At 37.4% G+C, this 22,129-nt stretch overlaps 1 protein-coding gene across 4 annotated transcripts in view; it reads right to left on the minus strand.

The window, feature by feature from the left end:
- Sema1a (semaphorin 1a) overlaps positions 1 to 22,129 on the minus strand; it is a 462,244-nt gene that overhangs the window by 7,897 nt on the left and 432,218 nt on the right. For all 4 annotated transcript variants that reach the window (XM_074097330.1, XM_074097329.1, XM_074097331.1 and 1 more), the window contains exons 4-13: positions 19,774 to 19,882; positions 10,952 to 11,147; positions 5,136 to 5,240; positions 2,221 to 2,309; positions 1,873 to 2,014; positions 1,241 to 1,443; positions 871 to 1,016; positions 692 to 774; positions 272 to 500; positions 48 to 196 (exon numbers count right to left, since the gene is read on the minus strand). In XM_074097330.1, the coding sequence (XP_073953431.1) occupies positions 48 to 196; positions 272 to 500; positions 692 to 774; positions 871 to 1,016; positions 1,241 to 1,443; positions 1,873 to 2,014; positions 2,221 to 2,309; positions 5,136 to 5,240; positions 10,952 to 11,147; positions 19,774 to 19,882 (1,451 nt within the window). The remainder of the gene's footprint in view (positions 1 to 47; positions 197 to 271; positions 501 to 691; positions 775 to 870; positions 1,017 to 1,240; positions 1,444 to 1,872; positions 2,015 to 2,220; positions 2,310 to 5,135; positions 5,241 to 10,951; positions 11,148 to 19,773; positions 19,883 to 22,129) is intronic.

Below are 22,129 nucleotides of genomic sequence, written 5' to 3' on the forward strand. Positions count from 1 at the left end.
TATTCTTAAACTCTCAAATGTACATTTTAAAAATAGTTTATACGCACTGTGAGGGCAAGCAGCGTGACTTCCAGTACTGACGCTTTGGTAGAAGGAGTTCTCGTCCAACCACCTACTGACGCCATGCGAATAGGCACGACACCGACCCGCCTGTTTGTCCCAAGCACAATATGGATCTTGAAGTGCCACGCATTCACTGAAATAGAAATGATTATTTGAAACTTTCTTTTCCATTATTGTTGTTAAAATTTTAAAGTTGGACGAAACTTACGAGCAAGAGCTAATTTTGTCACTGGAACACCTGTGCAGGCGCAAACTTAGAACTTCTTTGTCGGATACCGCGATGAGTCTGGTAGCGTCTCGCCCTGCGCGAACAACCTTCAGGGCTCTTACGGGGGACCCGGCTGCGAAGGCCTGAAGCTCTTCGATTACCACCGGTACTGCTCGTTTGTTGGAATCGTAAGATGCTGCGTTGATGGCTTTGATGATCTTGCCATTGTCTGTAAAAGATATTAGATTATTTATGAACAAAATTAATATCATTTATGGGGGAGGCTTATGTCCAACAGTGGACGTCCTACGGCTGATATAATGACGATGATGATATTGTTTGTGTACATAAGGTATTCATCTACTTACTTCTAACGCAGGTATTAAATGCCATATTATAACTCGTTCCATGGAAGCTTACCTGTGCCAATGAAAAGAACATCATAGGCTTTTCCTCCAGGTGTTTTCACTTGAGGGTCTACTGCGATTTGCGTAAAACGATAGCTGTAAACATAAAAGTAGGTAAGTATAACAGTTTAACAGTACTGGCTAATATTTTAACAACAATCCATTTAATGTTGCTAGTCTTGTTATACTTACTGAAAACTAGTTCTTATGACGATGGGTTCGCCAAAAAATGATGGGACCGACTCGTCCATCAGTGCGTGTGTCTTTATAAAGTTTAATGTTTGATCTGGCAATTGTTTCGTATCGTTGTGGCACGTGCCAGGTCGTGGCTCTGGTACCTGATGGCAAGTTTAAAAAAAGTTAGATATATATTATTATATATGGATTGGATTATGTATTTATTAATAATGAGATGATGATGATATCCGCAGTAGAACTAAGGTTACCGACATAGCCCGAAGAATTGCGAAATGCTTCAAAAGTGTTCCATGATCGGAACAATTGGAGTTTCGTGGCATGGTGGCGTGGTGGTTGTATTTTCGATATGGATAATAAAGTTTACCTTGGCGCTATTCACTGGCAACCAGTTGGAGTTGATCGCATTCTGTTCCTTGAAGGCGCCTTCGAAAGTATCAGCAATGTCCTGCATGCTGAACGCACAGACTGCGCTCCCCGATATGCTGTTGGGTGGTGTGGTGAATGTGCCATATATAAGCTGGGCATTCAAGCCACCGTAAACTCCTTCTATTAACTCTGTCGTTGATTCTGGAATAGAAAGGGCACTCATATGATCAAAGGCTCTATGTTAATGTAGTTCAAGTAAAAAGTTGACTTATTTGAAGATGCTATCTAATTGAAGATTACATTGTAATCTGGAGTGATTTAGTTAAGTTTGAAGAGGGATATGAAAACTTGATTGCGCGGCTTTCAGTAGCACATATGTGGTTCCCCAAATTGTAGTTCGATGACGATTTTTAGGCTGGATGAATATATAAAAGGACGTATAAACGACAGTGAACACAGTCCTGAGTAGCCTATCTGAAGATGCCATAAAATTAACCGATGGACTTTTTTGCTCCCAGGTTATCTGTTCCGTGGCCAAGAGAGTTTGTAGTCTGTATCATCAAGGGTCTTTCTATAAAAAAGCCGACTAACAAGAGGCGCAATACCGAGAGAAACAAAGTTGATACTTACGAATCTCATTGAAGTAGAAAGGAAAATCCCCTGCGACGGAGCAGTTGAGCCTTGATTTGAAGAAGGACGTCCACCGCTGTTTGAAAGGATGCGGGCCTCGGCGATCGTTACGGCAGACTCGGGCCACGCGGGAAAATACCGCCTGGAAAAATACAAAAAGATATAAAAGTTAGAATTTAGAGATAAACGAAATTTAGGTTAAATATGTACCAGTGCTGATAAGTATCTGACACAACAAAGCGTGCATAAATACATATCTGAAACGACTTTATTTGTAGGGCTGGTAAGACGTGTCAGATATTTTTGCGAATTTCGAATAATTTACAAATACTAATTTAAATTATATACCTTTCCACAGTTAATATATTCAACAGCTGTTTCTCTGAAGAAAAAATACACGAAGTTTCCGTGTACTAGTGAATGCACGAAGTCGGGAGCTGTGAACAAAAAGAAAACCATAATTTATTCATTGAGAAATGTTGACGGACAGGACACGCCCTGTATAATAATAACTTTCTACATGAAAGATTTCCCAAAAACCAACAACATGATTGTGGATAGCTTATAACCAACCAGATTGTATATAAACTTCTAGCATTGCATGGTTTAAGTATGTTTTGACTTTTTCACGAAACAATTTTATTTCGTAAAGCCGATGCTTCAAAGGCACAAAAGCTCTGATATCACAAGATTATTAGTAAAGCAAATGTCCTAATATTGCCGATATACTAATGCCCAATAAATGAAATCCTGCTACGAGCTCTTTTGCTAATAATATAACTAAAATTAAAGACAGGACTACTGGGACAGTGATCACAATTCGAACCTTTAGCTTTAAACCTTACAATTCTTGCACCGATGCCAATGATGAGTTTCGAAGTAGAATTGTGCAGAATCAGAATTTTATCGTAAATATAAGTTCTCTCACTAAGCTCGCCTTACTTCTCTTGTAATATTTAATTGTGATGAGGAATTCAACTAACGCAATTGACCGATTTTGCTGTTTCCACCAGAGATGTGCGAGGAATATGTTTGTCATGAACCAATAGAAACTTCATTTACTTATCCTCGCTCCGACGACCTGTTTCCACTAGAGCTGCGCTGAACCAGGATAGGAAAATAAAGCGGTTATATTGCTTCAAACATGTACATATTCCTTGCAACACCTGAAGTGACCGGGGAAGTTGGTGGAGGAATGAAGAAGGCAGGAGAAGGCAGACCAGTAATATTTATTTAGGATAATAATAAAAGGGCACCTGCGGACAAACAGATGCGGACTTAAATATCTTAAACAGGTATGCTTTGACACTGTATAAACAATTATAAAAATACATAGTTAATCAACTTACGTGCCCAGTTCTTTATTTTATACAAATCAAAAATACTGAAGTTTAGCAGTATCACAAGTTAATGAACGTCACTAACGCACTGCACAACTATTTGAAACTGTGGAAGGAAATAAACCTTCCTTCGTATAGGTGTAGTAAAATATGAGCTTAAGGAAATTTGTAGGATCTAGGATAAAAAGACAGGTATCTGTTCAGCTCGGAGGCTCTGAATAGAATGGCTTTTCTATATAGGTACTTATACTCTTTGGAATGGCTACTTGACGTAAATCGAACAGGTGTGGAATTTAGAAAAGGAAATTTGAATTTAAATGTTATTTTTCTAGAATGCGTGCTAAACCAGACAGTACCTACAAAGAGTTAGGAAGAAACGAGTTGTAACACACCTCGTTACAACACATCCTCGCACATCTCTCGTGGAAACTCAGCCTTAGCCTACTGTAGGGCCGCTGCAGATAATAATATACATTTGTTAATCGGATTAGGCCACTGTTGACACTTTAAACGCTACTGACTGCGAGTTCCGTCAAACCCCGTTCTAAATTCCATCAACTTAACGGGACGTATAATTTGATGGCCACACTGGAGCCACCGGGTGCTCCTGACATAAATAGGGGTCACTTACTAAGCTATAATTAAACAAGTCTAAAACACTTCACACAAACAAGTAGTCTTGATTTTGTAACTTGTAATTTGTAATCTATCGAAGCAATTTCATGAAAATGTAGTGGTTTTGCAAGGATTTAAGGATAAAGTAAACATATTTGTCATTTGTTAATGGGGCATAATATCCTCTTTGCTCGTGTTTTGGGCAAGTACAAGCAATCCAAAATTTATTTTGCAACAAGGCCGCAGATAGGTCTTTCGCCTATATTTTTAGGTCTACCAGCGCTTTAACCATCAATACCAAGAATAATGCGTTTGAAGAAAAGTTCCTTCCAGCAAGCAAGTTTCAGCAAGTTTCAGCATTATTCTCGGCACCTGCCAAGTGAGGCCAAGTTTTTGTAAAAATAAGTTACCAACCATTTCTATATTGCTACTTAGCCACAAATCGAACACAAAATATTCATCAATTAGGTACATTAAATAAAGCGTTGTCTGGAAGAGATTGCTTTTAAGTGATAAGACCGCGTATTGTTTGCCCTGCTTTTTGTTTTCTTTGTAAAATCATTGTGCAGCTTTGTGGTTTTCAATAAAGAAAATCGGTATTGTACGTAAAAGTAAATTAATGAAGAAAAAAATGTTGGGCGCCATACTGCTAAAACAAGAGTAAAGTTTTTTTTAAATTGTTATCTGTGGCTTTGTGACTGGTCTCAAATATAAGCTCTCGAAAATAAGCTGTGTGACATAAACAAACGAAACACTAACATTTTGACGAGCCATTTGGCGTGGTTTGTTTATGCACCTGTCTCGGGAAAGGTCCTGAATAGATAAGGACTTGACGGTCGTTGATTTTATGTGTGTCCGGTGCTACACTGCCCGCTTGAAATAGGTCAGCTCCCTAATGTGAAAGCAAACTCATACATACGTCGCTATAGGCCACGTTGTTTTCGGGGTATTAAGTCATCCATGAAATGGCTTCGAGAAAAACAGGATTTTAGAGCTCGCTCTTAAAAGCACAAAGTTGGGCAGTAAATTTCGCAGAGATACTAAAATTTGAAATTTCCTGGGGAAAATTACAATCCGCTGTCCAGATTATCATTTAATATTGCATGCAACTAATGTTCCGCAGTTCCATGTTCGGGGCAGGTCTCCATACATATTCAACGCTGCGGTAGGATAATAACATTGTCCTCCAACTACGCCGAGGGCCCAAATCACTTGAGTATTTTAGGGCTGATTGTTACATAAAATCTGGGGCTGACTCAAAGCGAGGGGGGATACAGCGTAATAGATATTTCAGTTATGAATACGTACCATTTAAAGTCATTGAATCATAGGACTCTGTCTGTAAAGGCTCCCGGTAAATGATGGGCTCCATGCCGCTGAAATCTGCCACGGTACCGGAGTACAACTCGCCATCTGAAATGAAAACATCATATCATCATCAGACAAGCGTGGTAGACTAATAGTTAACCTATGGCCTTTCAAGCAGAGGATGCGTGTTCAAACCCAAGTTCCACACCTATGAATTTCCAGAATTCATTTACAGTAAGTTAACAACCCGTATTAGACCCGCGTGGGATAAACAGACTCAGCCCTTCCATTCTGTGGGAAAGCCTGAACATAGCAGTGGGCGTATATCGGCCTAACAAGACAGTGTAAAAGTATTAACATGTTCATGGTACTTTATGCGTTTTCACATGCAGTAAGTTATAAAGTTAGTGCAAAAGAAATATAGCTTCTGTTCAGTCATTATTAATAATAATGAATTTATTTATTTTGTTTTTTTTTCAAAACCCGTACAATTTAAAGTTAAAATTTTAAAATTAAAATTAATAATTATTAGTAAAATATTCAATGCGGTAGTCTTTTTTCTAATCTTAAAAAAACGTACGAATCTACTCGGGTAAAATGTGCATAGCTCAGACTCTATCAAAATCTACCGATAATCAAGTAGGTACGTTAGTTGTGCTTAAATTGAATCGAAATTAAAACGTTTACTGTAATTAGACCGCAAAGTGCTCATTTATATGTATTTTTTATACTAACAGCAGCGTTTTCGGAAAAACCAACATTACCAAGAAGAATGCGCCACAAGAAACTTGGCAGTTTTTTTTTCAAAAGCAGATAAAAATCAAAATTACATGAGTTAATTGAACATACAGGGCAAAAACTGAAGACCTTTTTTGAAGTCGGTTGAAGAAACATAGGTTTTTTTGACACAATAATGATTATAACATCCAAAATACCATTTTTAAACAATACAGACATTCCTTATTAAGTTATCTAAGGGCAAAAAGATGTTAATATGGTTATGTACGACAGCTGAATTCGCAGCGCCGTTATTTTCAACCGACATCCCTAGTGCTTTAACGTAATATTTCCTGTAATTTAATACGGGCGGCACTACAATCGTTCATTTCCAGCGATGCTATTAGTGCTGTAAACACGCCATTACAGTCAGATTTAATTCCACTAAAGCCTTCCAATGAAAACCAATAATTCAATACGCACGAACACTAACGTGCGCAGGGCACCGGTGCGTAATAGGGACATCAGATTTACGTGCCTTGAATATGCTCGCTGAGTTAATTAGCCAATGACGTAATAGGAAATGGCTTGGAGCTAGGCCGTACTATGGCTACACTGAGGTAATACGGATCTTATATGGCTGTGCAAGTATGCACTACGACTACATTAATAGCCATTTTACGTGTGGCTTCGATCGACTAAACTATTACATTTACTTTACCAAAAGTCATACGGCGGTCTTCATTTCTGTTGCATGAAGAACATCATTAAAAAATATTTTTTTGTCCGCTTAGCCCGTTGCGCTTTTAGGTTTCTGAATCCTACAGTCTGTGAAATACAACACAAACAAAATGGAATTTTATGTATTTTAATTTTGTGGCCAAAAGCAGTAAAACTTAAGCATGTACAATTGTATTACTTGTGCCTATTAATTAAAATGTTAGTTATGATTTTTTTTAAATTCTTATTCTTACTTCCATTCCAATTATTAATAAAACAAATGTCGACTTTATCGATTTCTATTATTTCTAAACGCTTAAATCGAGCCATGACCTCGCGCCAAACATGGTAACGCATGTCAAGATCATTTACAAGCTCCCACGCAATAACCCAAAGTTGTATTGTGTCACGACAACATATCACTAAATTACGGCCACATATGAGCAAGTGCAGATCGTGGCACTAGTTGGAACGTCCCCTGAGAGTCGCCTCGCTTAATTGGACCAGATCAATAGGAGATAACTAACCGTGTCCACTGTAATGGACGCCCGCAGAGTGTGCGTGGGCGTGTTCGTGTGTGAAATAAAAACACACATGTGTGCGTTACGGTCCACAGGGAACTTTAGTGTGTAAATAATAAAGTTCTGGAGAGCGGCGACGGGTACCTTTTTTTTGTAGTGTGGTTAAAAGTTAAGCAATTTACTGAAAAGCCCAAAATGTAATGGCACGGCTTGGCTGTAATGGCTGTAGGCGAACCGTTTGTTTCATTTGTATAGCTCAACTTTTTTTTATTAATATTAGGGTATTACCTACCTCGTTAATGAATAAAATAATATCTTCATGACATTGTATTAGTTGATGTAGCTTCGTAAGGAAAAATGATATTAATTGGAGTAGAACAGAAAACGGTGAGTCCGGAACAATGGCAGACGTTGAACAAACGTATCTTTCTTTCTTTTTAAGTTATGTGTAGAAGAAAATAAGAAGCTTTCTGACGGCAGCCATTTAGTAAACATTAATAAACAAACAGCGGCATGAAAACATTCCCAACTGGATGATTCTTCATACCTTATAAAACGATTAATTAAATATCCTTATCGACAAAAGGACAAATTACTACTTGCTGATTTATATTACTGATTTGTAGTATTCTTGTATACCGAATCTGAACCTGACTACGAAGCATAAGGTCCCAGGTTCGAATCCCGGCCGAGGCAGATATTTGTATGAATAATACGAATGTTTGTTCTCGGGTCTTGGATGTTTAATATGTATTTAAGTATGTATTTATCTATATAAGTATGTTTATCCGTTGCCTAGTGTTTAAGTATAAGCTTTGCTTAGTTTGAGACAAGGTCAATTGGTGTCAAGTGTCCCATGATAATTATTTATTTATTTAATGATCTGACATAACGTTTATCACATATATGATTAAATTCAAAGAATAAAAATAAATAAATATCACGGGACAATTCACACCAATTGACCTAGTCCCAAAGTAAGCTTAGCAAAGCTTGTGTTATGGGTACTAAGCAACAGGTAAATATAATTATATAGATATATAAAATACATCTACATATTAAACACGCAAGACCCGAGAACAAACATTCGTATTTTTCATACAAATATCTGCCCCGACACGGGAATCGAACCCGGGACCTCAAGCTTCGTAGTCAGGTTCTCTAACCACTAGGCCATCTGGTCGTCTAAAAGATAGAAATAACGTTAGATAATAACCGATAAACGCCCAGTTTGAAAATGGTTAGCCGTCGTTTGCGAAAACCAATGCGACTCTAAACCAACGTTGTCGCCCGAACGCTTGTCTATTAAGTAGATTTATTTATTTCATCAATGGCCGATTACTTAGTATTATTAAACTCGATACGTCGTTTCTAAACAGATTCCAGTGATAAATGGGTGCGAATTTTACTGGGGGATCGTTAATGCACGGAAGATTCTACAAAGGGACAGATCGGCAGTAATTGATGGTGTTTTCGCTGTGTACCGACGTATTTTGTATTGGGTGAAATGTTGCTGTTTATTTGTGATGTTTTTTCGGCGAGATTAATTGGCATTACCTACATTACAACTACAACTAATTACAAAGGCGCTGTCCAGACATATTCATGCTAAATGATTAGTTTAATTGTTAGTTTCAATAAAGAAAATCTTCAAGTTGTCCCAGTGCTTGTTAAAGCTTGTATAAAGAGCAATTACCGTTTGAATAGGTACCTATGTATGAAAAAAATGTTGGATGATAACTTATTTACTAGGTATAAGAATGACAGACAACAGTTTTATTTTTCTAACCTAATCTGGATTCTGGCATCAAGCTATTATTACAAATAATACATTTAGCTATGTGTATAACTAGATAGATGTAGGTATACAAATTTTCATGGCAATCAGTTTAGCGGATAAGGCGTGAAAGTAGAGGAAAAAAATAGACAACTCACTTTCATATTTACAAAATTAGTACGGACAGGATTAGAAAGATTTGTCATCGATACTTAATAAAACTAACATAACTCTTCATAAGGTTGGCATACAAACCACGTACCTTAATTCAACTTTATAGGCATCATGTCACCTCATGTTCATCGCCTGGAGAACTGATAAAATGTACCTTTCTCCCATCTGCGCTACTTGCTGAGTCAGCCTACCCATTTTACGGTCCGATCGCTCGAGTCTCAAGCGGTTGGCACGCAATACTCCATCGAATTGCAAAATGGCGGAGAAGTGGCCTGCTATACTCCGACCTAAATTGATTTACTGCCACTAATATAAGTAGTTCTCTTTTTACAACAGCGAAACGTTTTATAATACCACGTCAAAAATTACTCGCCGTTTTATTGACAAGGAAAGTTTCAAACAAAGAAGCAATCTGCTGAAAACACAACACAATTTTATCGCTGCCGCGAAACGCAGATCGAAACAGTTTTATAATATTCAATTTTATTTCATACTATTCTATTAAATCAACAAGCTCTACAACAAAGTTTGGTACGTCCGCGATAAAATATATTCCGCGTTGAATGCGATCTCATAAAAGACAAGTTTAAATCTTTCAACATTTTCCTGTGAAAATCCTACTTGGAAATATCTCGGCCAACACTTGCTGATGTCCGTCAGGCTCAGGGCTTTATGTAAGCGTCTAGTTTTAAAAATTCCCAGTTCCCAGAAAATTCGCAGCTATAACATATGATAGTGAAGTCACGTTGGAAAGCGTAGGAGCATTCCTATTCAATGCCGGGTTCTTGACAATGCAACAATGAACGCCTATTGTGCGCCACTAGACTGTGAAAGTGGGTTCAATTGATATGAAAAAAGATTTTCCTTTCCCTAATTTTCTAACAAAAGAATTCTATATAGATCCTTAACGCACATATGTCCTTGAGGGCCTTGGGGCTGAGTCTACATTCAAATTTTCATAGAACTTTGAAGATATTTGACCGTATTCAGTCTAATTTGGTCTTACTGTCAAACCACGTCAAATTGGAGTCTTAAATCGATCAATGCAACGGTTCCGCTGTTCGTAAGGAACCACAAATAACGATCACGTGGAATATCCCACTAGACGGTCCGCTTCACTGTCGCAGTGTAGTTGGATTTGTCGAGAACATGCGCCTAATTGGTATGAGCGTTTAGTGCAACACGAGGCGTCATCCCCCATTAGCGGGAATGTGCGGACCTCTATGAATGCTACACGGAATTTTCAAGTAGCTTCTCTCGGTGGGTATGGATTTATTTATCAATAGCAGTGAAATTATAACTTAACGAAAACCTTATCTGTATTCTCTTTCTTCGTAAGGATTAGCTATTAGAAGCATAGAACTATCCAGCTGAATTGAAAAAAAAAAACAGAATGTAAATGGGCGAGCATTAAATACTATCATAAGTAATACCAAGTGAAACCTTAGGTACTAGTCAATTTCGAATCACGAATCTTTATTACAATTACTTTTTTTATGTGTACCTACCCGTCTCTTCTGTCTGTAAAGACTATTTTGTCAGTAACGGGTAAGGGTATAACGTTAAAATTAATGTCCAATATCTAGTAGTCTATCACAGTGGGTGTCCAGATCCATACGATTTTATACTAACAAAACTATGGTAGTCAAAAAGTACAGGTAAGTATAAGTACGTAGTCATAATAATATGATAGAGTTATTCCTAGAAATAATAATTATTTATATACTTCGTTTTGTTGACTTTATGGTTTATACGTGATCTTCGATCGTACGCGCGTTAGTTGGATCTGCATTTTTAATATAACCGGTTTTATAATCTAAGTATTAACTTCGCCCTCCGGCTAGAGGTCTATGTCCATCCAGCAGTAGAGTGCTATAGGCTGATGATGATGATGACAATTAACTTACCGGCATAAACAATCGTAGAGTTGTGCTCTGGGTCGTACGGGCAGACGGCCTGCCCAGTTTTCTCTCGCTCCATCAGGTAAGTATCCCGTTGGACCATGTACTCCCGGCAGAAAGGCCGGAAGCTGTTGGTTCCACAGATCAGCAGCCTCGAGGGCCCGAGGGACACCATCACTCGGATGTAGTTCTGGCATTTCTCCTGGAAATTAGGAAAAGAGGATTGTTTATATAAATTATGGTAGCACAGAAAAAAACGTAGGCTTAAATTGATAATCTAGTTAGTTTGAAAAAATATATGACTCTGTTCTTCGGAGGACAATTTAGCAGTGTTTACTGGGTTTTGTCTCGCAGTAACTACGATAGAAACATCTAGAAAACAAAATATGAAAGTTAATGAATGACGGATGAACGATGACCTTAGACAATTAATAAGCTACGTGCTCGAATGTACTGATATATTCGATGTCAGTATTGGCGGTTTTCTTGTTTTTCGTACGATAAGATAAGTACTAACCAGAAGTGGAACCATATTACTCGTATACTGTTACTCATTGTAACGTTTTATTTTGTATTCGAAGCGCCGGATCCCCTACAACACTCACTTCACTTGTGGTTGGTGTTGTACGAAAAAAAGGAAAACTGTCAGAATTGACATCGTATATGCCAATATATTTGAGCGCGTAGATAACAACGTGTATTATAATTAATAACTTATTTGTTAACTCTAATTTCAGATTACAAGTGCGAATTCTTTATAATCATGACACATAACGACCGATCTATGTATAGGTACTTGTAATTCAGAGTTAAGCCTGCAGTTAGGCCCGGATAGGCCGGGCCATACATGATTTGATTGCATTTGCATTTCCTCGATCCTTCAGATGTCTGCATCGTAATCCGGTGCGGATAACTCATACGGGGACCGGCAGATTAACGGATTTCGTGGATGGTCACAGTTGTGAGAGTCGGCGTTGTCAATAAAATGACACTTAGGCCGTTTTTACACCGGATATGTGCTAAGGTAGAGAGTTGAAAGTTGTATTTATGCATCCGAGTAGAGAAACTTTGATAGCGTGATATCGAATGTACGAACGTTTTGAAATACTTCTATTTGATGACTATGTTGCGCTGGAGTTGATACATGTAGGTAGTATTATTGTATTGCACAGCGGTGATTTAAACGTAATATAATGTGCTGGTAGCAGATGTAACCTTCGTAACTTCAATTTTCATTCATTAGTTTTATGAGTGTTAATTATTCTTTAAGTGATTACGTACGTTGACTTGTACGAATGACAACGACGTTCCATTCGATTTCAGTAGGATACGTTACATTTCAGTTACCACTACGCAATACAACGCAATATGTAGCTACCTCTAGCGCCATCTAGTTATCAAATACAAAAACGACTATATTCTATATCGCACTTTCGAAGTTTCTCAAACTGGATGCAACGCTTGATGAATTTACAACACTCTTCCTCTTCTTCTCTACGGTCCTTAGATATAACATTTGCCTGGAGAGAGATGTCTTTAATGTGGCCTTCCAAAACAAACACAGTACAAATATAATATACCTATTTATGCACACGCACACACACACACACACACACACACACACACACACACACACACACACACACACACACACACACACACACACACACACACACACACACACACGCCCTCGCACACAATATGATGTACGTACAAGGAGTGGTGATGGTTATTTTAACCTAATGGTCATTTTTTATGTAACTTTCTCTTTTTTTTCTGTTTATTCTTAACAACGAATTTATGTTTATGATAATGGTATCTACTGGAGTCTGTAACACATTGAAAACTAACACAGTCTCCAGGGTTCATATTGTAATTATACATGTGTTTTGAACAATAAAGATTTATTTATTATTATTATTTTCGAAGGATTGGTTTTTCTCAGCTCTAGGCTGGTATTAACTACATTTTATGGGTTATCCACCAAGTAAATGTAGCAAGAGTTGTAGAATAAATATTTTTTAAGAAGATTGCGGAGGGCTATTTTCAGGGTCTAGTTGCATGAACTTTCTTACTATTCTGCATGTATTAAGTATTGCGGCTTTTTGTAAAATTGTGTAAACGTGTGATTTTATGCCTAATAATTTAAGCTATGGTGTAGGTGGTTTGGGATGACGCCTGTTGTAGATAGGACTATTGGAACTACGTACACCTTCTCCTGTCTCCATAGTCTAGCAACTTCGTCTTTGAGGTCTGCATATTTTGTTATTTTTTCCATGATGGTCTTTTGCAAATGGTGTGTGGGATTGAGATGTTTATGAGGTATGTAGTTTTGTTTATTTTATCTATTAATATGATGTCAGGTCTATTATAGTGGATAGTACGATCTGTGTTATTATTATTATTATTCTTCATGGATCAAAACAAATGAGTAAAATGAGTTAACTAAAAAAATTGATTAAACGATGGTTTAATCTACACTTTGTATTTAGATAACCCCATCTCAAATTCTACAGAACAGAGTGTTGGGAAAACGGTGACTGAAATGGAAAAAGCGGCGAAAGCAGCTTTTCTTTAAGCCCCAATAACCATATTTTTTCCTTTACCAGTTGGCTTCACTTTATATTTACATTTTTGTGGTTGGTATTATTGTAGAACAAATTATCTAAATAATCATGAAAAATTTAAGTAACGTGACAGAAAGAAGAGAAAGCTTTTACCCATCAGTAGAACACTCAATAAGAGCTATGGCTAAAGGTACTGTGTCCCTTTTATTGAGGCATAACATACACACTAACTACATATTCATTTCTACCATCATCATACGGAGTCTAAAAAAAAGATGACATATTTTTAAAATGAAACCTGTGAAAGGTATCAAAAAAACGAATCCCAAAGATTACGAGTATTGTAACAAAAAGTTATTGTATTTCAGTCAGTGGTTGGGTACTAGATTAACTATGTAGATTAAGGTGAAATCAGAAAGGTCATTTTTTTATTCACAGTCATGTGTGGTGTGCTGTCTTGGCCCTCGTAAACTTATCTTGCCCATGCCAAATTTAGTCGCCGTAACTACTTCCAGAGATCACCAATTACTTTCTTCAGGGGTCCGGTTTTTAAAATAAAGCTATCATAGCGGACCGTTTCTACTTCAGTTTATTCTTATTAAATAAGAAAATAATAACGTACAAAAGTAACAAGGTTTTTTTTTACATATCAATATGAAAAATTACTTTTTTTTCTTGAACTATTTTTTAGAAGTTTGGAATAAAGTTGGTGTAAGTTTGTCATTAAATCCTGCCCGTTGTCGAATAGACGGCAGTAAAGAGAAACCGCGAGATACATTTTATTAAATATGTATTTACTTAGTAATACAACGCACAAAATGAAACGGCGGTCTGAACCTCGGTCCGCCAATTGGTGACCCCTGCTGGATATCTCGATTTTTTTTTAATCAAAGTACAGATTCGCTTCATCTTATAACACGTGGCCTACATCACAGCAGCGTGGAGCCACCTCGTGAGTATTTGACACAGGCTCTATTCACGTCGACGTAAATAGACACCATCGATCAATGACAGAATAGTACTATAAGTTTCAAAACGGAAAGGTAGCCATGCTGTATGGATCCACCTGTGTTTTGACACGAGGCTACTGCATTGGATTAGGTAAGCAGAGGGTCGTGGGATCGAATACGGGTGGGTGCGCACAATGCGGGTGCGAAATTACACTTGAAATTTATCATGAGCTTTTCGATTAAGGGACCCGTCCCGCAGAAATATACATACACTTCATGCAATTCAAAAGTGAGTGTAAATTATGATTGTTTTTTTGGAGTATTTTTGTATTTTTTATTTCAACTCCAAATTTGTTACTTTTACGGGTATCCCGTGAAACCATATCGAAAACACAAACTGAGACATGGAGTGCTGGTCTCTTTTTCTGGTTTTTCTGTGCATCCATGTCTCAGTTTGTATTTTCGATGTGAGTGTAAATTTTCTATTATCACTGGCTGGGTCTTTATGGAAACTACAGCGGAAGCCCTCTCATCCTAAGAGGAGACCTGTGAGAAGGGCTGTAGATGATGAGTTATGGCTAAAGTGCCCGGAGGCCGTATTGCCTAACGTTTCTGACGATCGCGATCGCAATCAAATGACAGATTTCGCATACAAAAACTGTCGTTTGATTGCGATCGCGAGCGCCAGAAACGATAGGCAATACGGCCTCGGATCCCGTTCATTATTTAGAATTCTAATAGATTAGGTTTCTTTTATAACGAAAATACAAACTGAGACATGGATGCACAGAAAAACCAGAAAAAGAGACCAGCGCTGGGAATCGAACCCAGGTCCTCAGCAATCCGTGCTGCGTGCTATAACCCCTACCGCCGTTGGACAGGAATCTAGACACGAATTTTTCCTATGCATACATATCTCAGGTTGCTTATTTCTACTACGCTACTTATGCAGCAGCACTAGCGACATCTATGATCCGCTCTCATCGAGAGACGTCACACTCTTTCGGAACCAACCGCTCACCCAGACAAGAGATGCCCAGCGCTGGTCTCTTTTTCTGGTTTTTCTGTGCATCCATGTCTCAGTTTGTATTTTCGATATGGTTTCACGGGATACCCGTAAAAGTAACAAATTTGGAGTTGAAATAAAAAATACAAAAAAGACTCCAAAAAACCAATCATTCTTTTATAACGATCAGAAATTATTTATAGTGTTAAAAAAACAGTCATGGCAAATGATCATTGAGGAAAACATTACATTGTGTATTTATAACTTTTAATATGTATGAATTCCAATACAGACTCAGTGTCCACTTCGTAAACCAACTGCACCATTGAATACATGCACACTCTTAGGCTAAATCTGAATACCTGGGATCTGAAATACGTCGTCGTACGAAGAAACATGTCTGAATACTAAAATCAATGCCCACTGCGAATAAAAGAGGTACAAAGCCGTGATCAGAATTTAAATTATTACCTATTCAAGTGTATTAGGTAAGTTCAAATTTTAGTGCCACATTTTCTGAAGTCACATAATATTTTTCAAACTACATAGTCTGTAGATTGCTTCATTAAAAGGCGAAGAAAATGGCGAAAACCACATCAAAATTAGTTAAAGCAGCTATTATGCGAACGTTAGAAGTTTTAAACGTATTCAAATTAGATTCCGTAGTGTCGATTTTACATACAAACTAGAATTTGGTAAGATAGTTTTTCGCCTATGTGTTATACTGAGCAGAGCATACGTAGAAAACGTGTACTTATTTTAAAATCAGTTTTGTGATTCTGATTACGATACCGTTATTTTTTATGTTTATGTGGATACTAGCTTTCTTTGGTTACTTTCTTAGTATTAAATTAGTTTACCGCTATAACGTGAACACTATCCTTTTACTGGCATCTAAGTTATTAATAAATCTACACACACAAACACACACACACACACATATATATACATAAAAATAAACATACTTAAAATATGAGTGAGATTGATTAGGTAAGTATTTTTATTTATTTTGACGCGTCCTATATAGTCAAGGTATCTTAATATTTAATCGGAGTAGTTAATTCAATAGGCGGTTGGGTTGGATTGACAGAACGCCCATGTAAACGGAAATTTTCCTTAAATTTTGGTTAAGCCTTTAACGTGGCGGTTTGAATTTTAGTACCTTGTATAGTGAAGAGATACTACATACAATAGGTACCTACATTTCTATAACTTTTATTTAACTTGCCCTGTTTGCTGTTTTTGTTTTTGGGTCAAATCTTGCAAATTCATTTTGACTCACTTCCAGTAGTCGGATTGACTTGAAATTCGGTATACATATTATGTAAGTTGGATGAGAATGCAAATCCAGTCAATAAAAAAAGCTTTATTATAAAATAAATAACAGAAACTCGATTATGTATGGATGAATTTGTCAATCTCAACTTTATAATACTCAAAAACATTTATAGGAGCTTTCAATGAAACTAACTAAATTGCCTATTGAAATATTCTGCAACAATTTCAAAATGCACACACTTTCTAAACTTTTAGAATCTAAAGGATAAAACATAAATTTCAATCTATACACTATGTAGGCGATACAGGTGTTTCGAGATTACGCCGTCGAAGCTGACAGCTCCAGAGATATAATCCCTGACAATGAAGACATCCACGGTATATTAAATTGAGATAATAGAGATTATGACGGTTGGCGCAGCTTGCAAACATGTGTTTGCAAACAATAGGTGTTCAGTTGGCTTATTCTAGTTAAGAACTTATTAACTTGTCTGACTGGCTACATAATGCCTCTATTGTTTCCAGAAACAGTTTGGATACCGTAATATATGGTTATACATTTTTGTAGGAAATTTATCAAACGTTTCACACAAAGGTACTGCAATGAATTTGCTGAAGCGATTTTTGTGAACGCTGTACAAAGCCTTACAATATTGGCTCTATTGTTTTGTTCAAAGACTGGAACGAATAATGCTATGTTTTAATGGATTTTTCTTTGGAATTTTTACCCTTTAATAAATGTGAGAGAGTCTTTGAGAGCCTTAACAGTGAATCAATGCTCGCATTCAACTAGCGTCAGCTGTGTCCATTACGCAAGCCATCAGTTGAACGCATCCCGCAGCGACTCGTACCGCGCTATATGTTTGTTATGTACAACGCTCCGAATGTTCCGGTCCTTGAAACTGTTTCCATTCCGCTCCTCGCAATCCCTCAGTCTGCACCAACCACTAGCCGGGCCGTGTTCCTCGGCCAGTGTGTTACAACTTTAGAATTCGCAACACTCCGTGAATACTGAACGCGGTATTAGAAACAAGAACCCGTATTTCGAACGACGATTGAATTTTAGAACGTTTGTGTTTAGAACCTAATTCGAAGTTTGGCCAAGTCGGTCAAATTGTTTAAGATTGTTTCACAAACTTGGCCTATAATCGATGCCTTAGGACTGGGCAGGCTGAGGCGGTTCGAACCTGTTAAATCTGGTTAAGGATTGGCGGAAGTCTTCGCACGTCTGACGGGTGGTTAGCGGAGTAAAACAGCTCGTACGGCTGGGTCGTGTGCAATTGAAGCATGAATTTCCGATCGTCCCTCGAACGCTAAGCAATCAGCTGCCAGGCGACGGCGACTGACGCAAAGGACCGCAGTTTCGATACGGGCCGCAACTGCCTAAAGGTTTTTGTTAAGCGGCGAACCTTTAGTAAATAGTGTTATTAGATTCCATGGAATCAACTATTTACTTATTTGCTTTATATTTTATGTCAACAGACTGTCCGCATAAAATGTAGCTTATTCTTGCACATGTTCATAAGGTTTAGGTAATTTAGCAAGAGCGCTTTAATTTACGTTTAACATGAAGTATATGACTTAGGAGTCGTAAAAATAAACGTTGGAAGCTTGACTATTTTATCTTCAGACGAAGATTATATCTGAGATAGTTTTAAGTAGGTGCATTCTTATAAATTGCGCATACCTATTTTATAAGAGATTGTACAGTCAAAGAAACTGATTCACGTATCAGTGTGGAAACTCTGTGCTACTAATGCCATGTTAACATCCAATACATCTGCCAAAGAAATCATAGCAAAATTGGTTATGAAAATGTTGCACCCTGGTACGTGATTCAGTTTCCTTATTTTGATGACTGTAATTTTTCTTGACGGTACTTGAATTGTCATTCAAACTACATTTTCGTACCAAATTTTAAGTCGAAGCCATTAACCGTTGTGGAGTTCCGTTCTGCGGAGACGATTCCGGCTGGACCACCAGGATGTCACTACGAGATTATTGTATTGTCACCAGATTTAATTAAAGTATGCCAAATTTCAAGTTAATCCGACTACCGGAAGTGGGTTAAACTCAGCTTGCAAGATTTGATTACAGACAAACATTGGGACAGGTGAAACTAAATAAAAGCTTGTAAAATAGGAAGCGCCAGATTTTATTTTGAATGGCATCTTGATAAAGGTTCTTTAACAATTTAAAAATACCTGAACAAAGCGTAACTTAAATAAGTGATGGTAGATAATGTGCGCTCTTCTCTCTACCAGAAAAGATCTTGGTAAATAGCAAACTACTATTTCTATGACGGTTTTATTTTGTTATATGTAAATTTACAAATCCTAAAACTAGACCTAAAAATTCCAACAAAAAGTGACAGATATTTTTGTGCATAATTGGAAATAGAACATTACCGTTAGACTTAGACGTAATGCACCCGGGACGCACACTATGAAAGAATCTCTGATAAATTCGAAAGTAACGGATGATTATCTAATTAACGTTATTATAAATGTATTAAAACTAAGTGCAAAGAATCTTCCATCATAAGGGCTTTGGTAAAAGTAACGATGATTTCATTTGAACAATAGGTACTAACAGAAAACACAATACTGCTACGAGATACGTAGCTTGTAGCACGTGCTACGCCGTAGCAGCATTACATAGTTCTTATGAGTTTAAACCGGCAGAAATATTAATTATACCGATATTTACTTGTGATTCAGTACCGCTGAAATAAATTGTTTAGGTATTCTTAATTTAAATTTAATAATTTTTATGTTGAGTTGCACATTGTATCTGCAGAATTTCATAGAATCTCACAATTAGTCACAAAGTTCAATACTATAAAAAAAGTATTAAATGTAAGGTAAATAAATAGTTTAAAATAAAAAAAAATCTCTATTAACGATACCGAATTAAACTGGTAGACATGTTATCCAAATTATGAAAAAGTGCGGCCTGCCTCTATTTATTGTGCTTAAGTGACCCTGGCCTGCCAAAAAGTAGCCACACGCTTATTTGTATACTGACCTCGTCTTTCCCTTTAACGACGCACATCTTGACGTCATTTTCTGGAGAGTACCAGACCAGGCGACGCTGTTCCGTCAAGTCCGTCAAACTGAGGTTGTATACCACATTTCTGTAACAAATAGAAACGAATTGTTAGAAATAAAATCGATTTATCAAAACAATTAAAAGGCAAGTAATAAAATTAAGTAAATTCAGTTAGAAATTCAACGTTCTCCAACACTAAGCAAAGAGTGACGTGAATTATGGAGGGGGCAGCAGCGGAGGAGATGAATTATAATTGCGGATTTAATAATAATAAAATTTAATGATAAAAGAATACAAGTTTTACTTAAACTATCACGAATGGTTTCGTGTTGTCCTATAGGACCCGATGTTAGGTGTCGAAAGGCCGCGAGTCACTGTGCACACTGGTTTTGTAATTAGTTCGAAACTGATTGCCTAATTCACTGTGTCGGCGACGTAGCGTGGTGACGTAGTGTCGTGACGTTGCGCCGTGACGTTGAGTTGTCGTACGAGGTGCTGACGCGATGACGTAGCGCTGTGTAGGGCCCGTGCCTAACACCTCCCCTCTAAGTCGAGCTACTATTTGCTAGGTTTAGTGCAAATGTAGCGGCTTTCTTCAGCTCTATATTATCTTGCTTGATATCGACTTTCGCTCTGGCTCGATGTTTTCGATATAGTATGAAGGCTGTTACACCTGCTCCGAATAGTATGATAAGGTACAATGGTAATGTAGTGTGGTAGAGGGTTGAAGATTGGATCGCATTTGTCTCGATCGGCTTTTCCATAGATATTTGTTGCTCGATAGCTTCAAGATTGCTCAAATTGATAGAGTTCATTCTCAACATGGGGCTAGATTGCTGGCTTCTGGTTTCTGGTTGTATTGACATTATTTTCAGTGGTTGGCCTCGGAGTTTGTTATTAATGTTTACTATAGTAAACTGTGAAGACTTGAGAGAGCAGTGTTGCGGGATAGTTGCGACGTAACTTCCGTTCAAAATGATATGTTGCTCCTGCTGGCAGTTGATTTGTACTTTAGTAGGATTTGGAAATGTTATGGCATAATGTTGATCGTCCAGCTCCAATAGAGCCTCCTTAGACAGAGAGATAGGCGTGGTTTTACACGTTCCATCTATCTCCTGTAAATGAATGAGTTTGTGAATACAGTCTCGCTCCGTACGAATCTGATGGCTGAGTTTTTGTTGGCAGATGTACCAGTCGCCGGATTTAGGGCATTCTGCCTCTACGTACACATATTCTTGAGGGTTGGTTGCTATGAAAGGATATGGAGGAATAAGGATGCGCCCGTATTTGTTTGGCAATGGGCATAACTTATAAAAATCAAATGAGCCTTGACAAATAATTGGTACTTTTAGGACAACTACTAAATCATTCTTAGAAAAATAAGAACCTACATTTATGAAGCTATAGTAATCTCTAGTATCTAAATCTAAGATTTGATCTTTGCTATATATCTCGTGCAATTTCCCAATCATGTCCTTTAGAGAACTTATACTTAAAATAGAGTGGTGCACATTACTTAACTTACTGAAAGCTAATATGTTTTCTATACGTAATAATTCGGTATATAAGTCGTTTATATTTTCACTAACGATATTAAACATTTGGGCAAGATGTGCATAATCCAGCAGTTTTCCATTGCTTAACATACTGTCATTCTTTAAATTTAATAAATCTTTACTTAAAATTTGCTGATTGGTATTCAATGCTGACAATATTTTCTTATGTTCAACCATCCATTTTTTATTTAAGCTTATATGTTCATTAAAAGTTTTCGACAATTTTTCGTCATTGTTTTTTAGAATTTTGAGAGCATGATCATATCTAATGGCGTCATTATGGTCTAAGTTGCCGCTTATGCTTTTAATAACTGAACCTAAAGGATCTATAAGTCCTCGTCGCACTCTTTTGCTAGAGAAAGTACTCAACTGCGCCGAAACCTTATTGAGTTTAGCATACAAATATTTAATTTGGGATTGGAAGAAACGAAATGTATTATTTGCTAAGGAATTACTTGCGTTAGTAAGCTGTGTTTTGATGAGGTCAATGTCGTCATGTAATTTGCCAAGCTGAATGCTTTGCAAAAATGTGTGGTAGTGGGAAACGACTTTTGTTGGTCCCATTTTAAAAGGCAGGATTCCAGGTCCATCATCGAAACTTTCAAGGTGGATTTCTTGGGTTAGGGCCAAGCTGATCCATGTCCACATCGGTAGATGAAGCCTGTAACAATTGAGATTTACGTACTGGTTTAAGTCGGGACTTAGGAACGGGGCCTCGTTTTTTGGAAGTGTATATGTGAACAGGTAAGTCCTCTTTAACTGTATCATGGGTGTAT

Source organism: Choristoneura fumiferana, chromosome 14 (genome assembly GCF_025370935.1).
Source record: "Choristoneura fumiferana chromosome 14, NRCan_CFum_1, whole genome shotgun sequence".
Lineage (NCBI taxonomy): Eukaryota > Metazoa > Arthropoda > Insecta > Lepidoptera > Tortricidae > Choristoneura > Choristoneura fumiferana.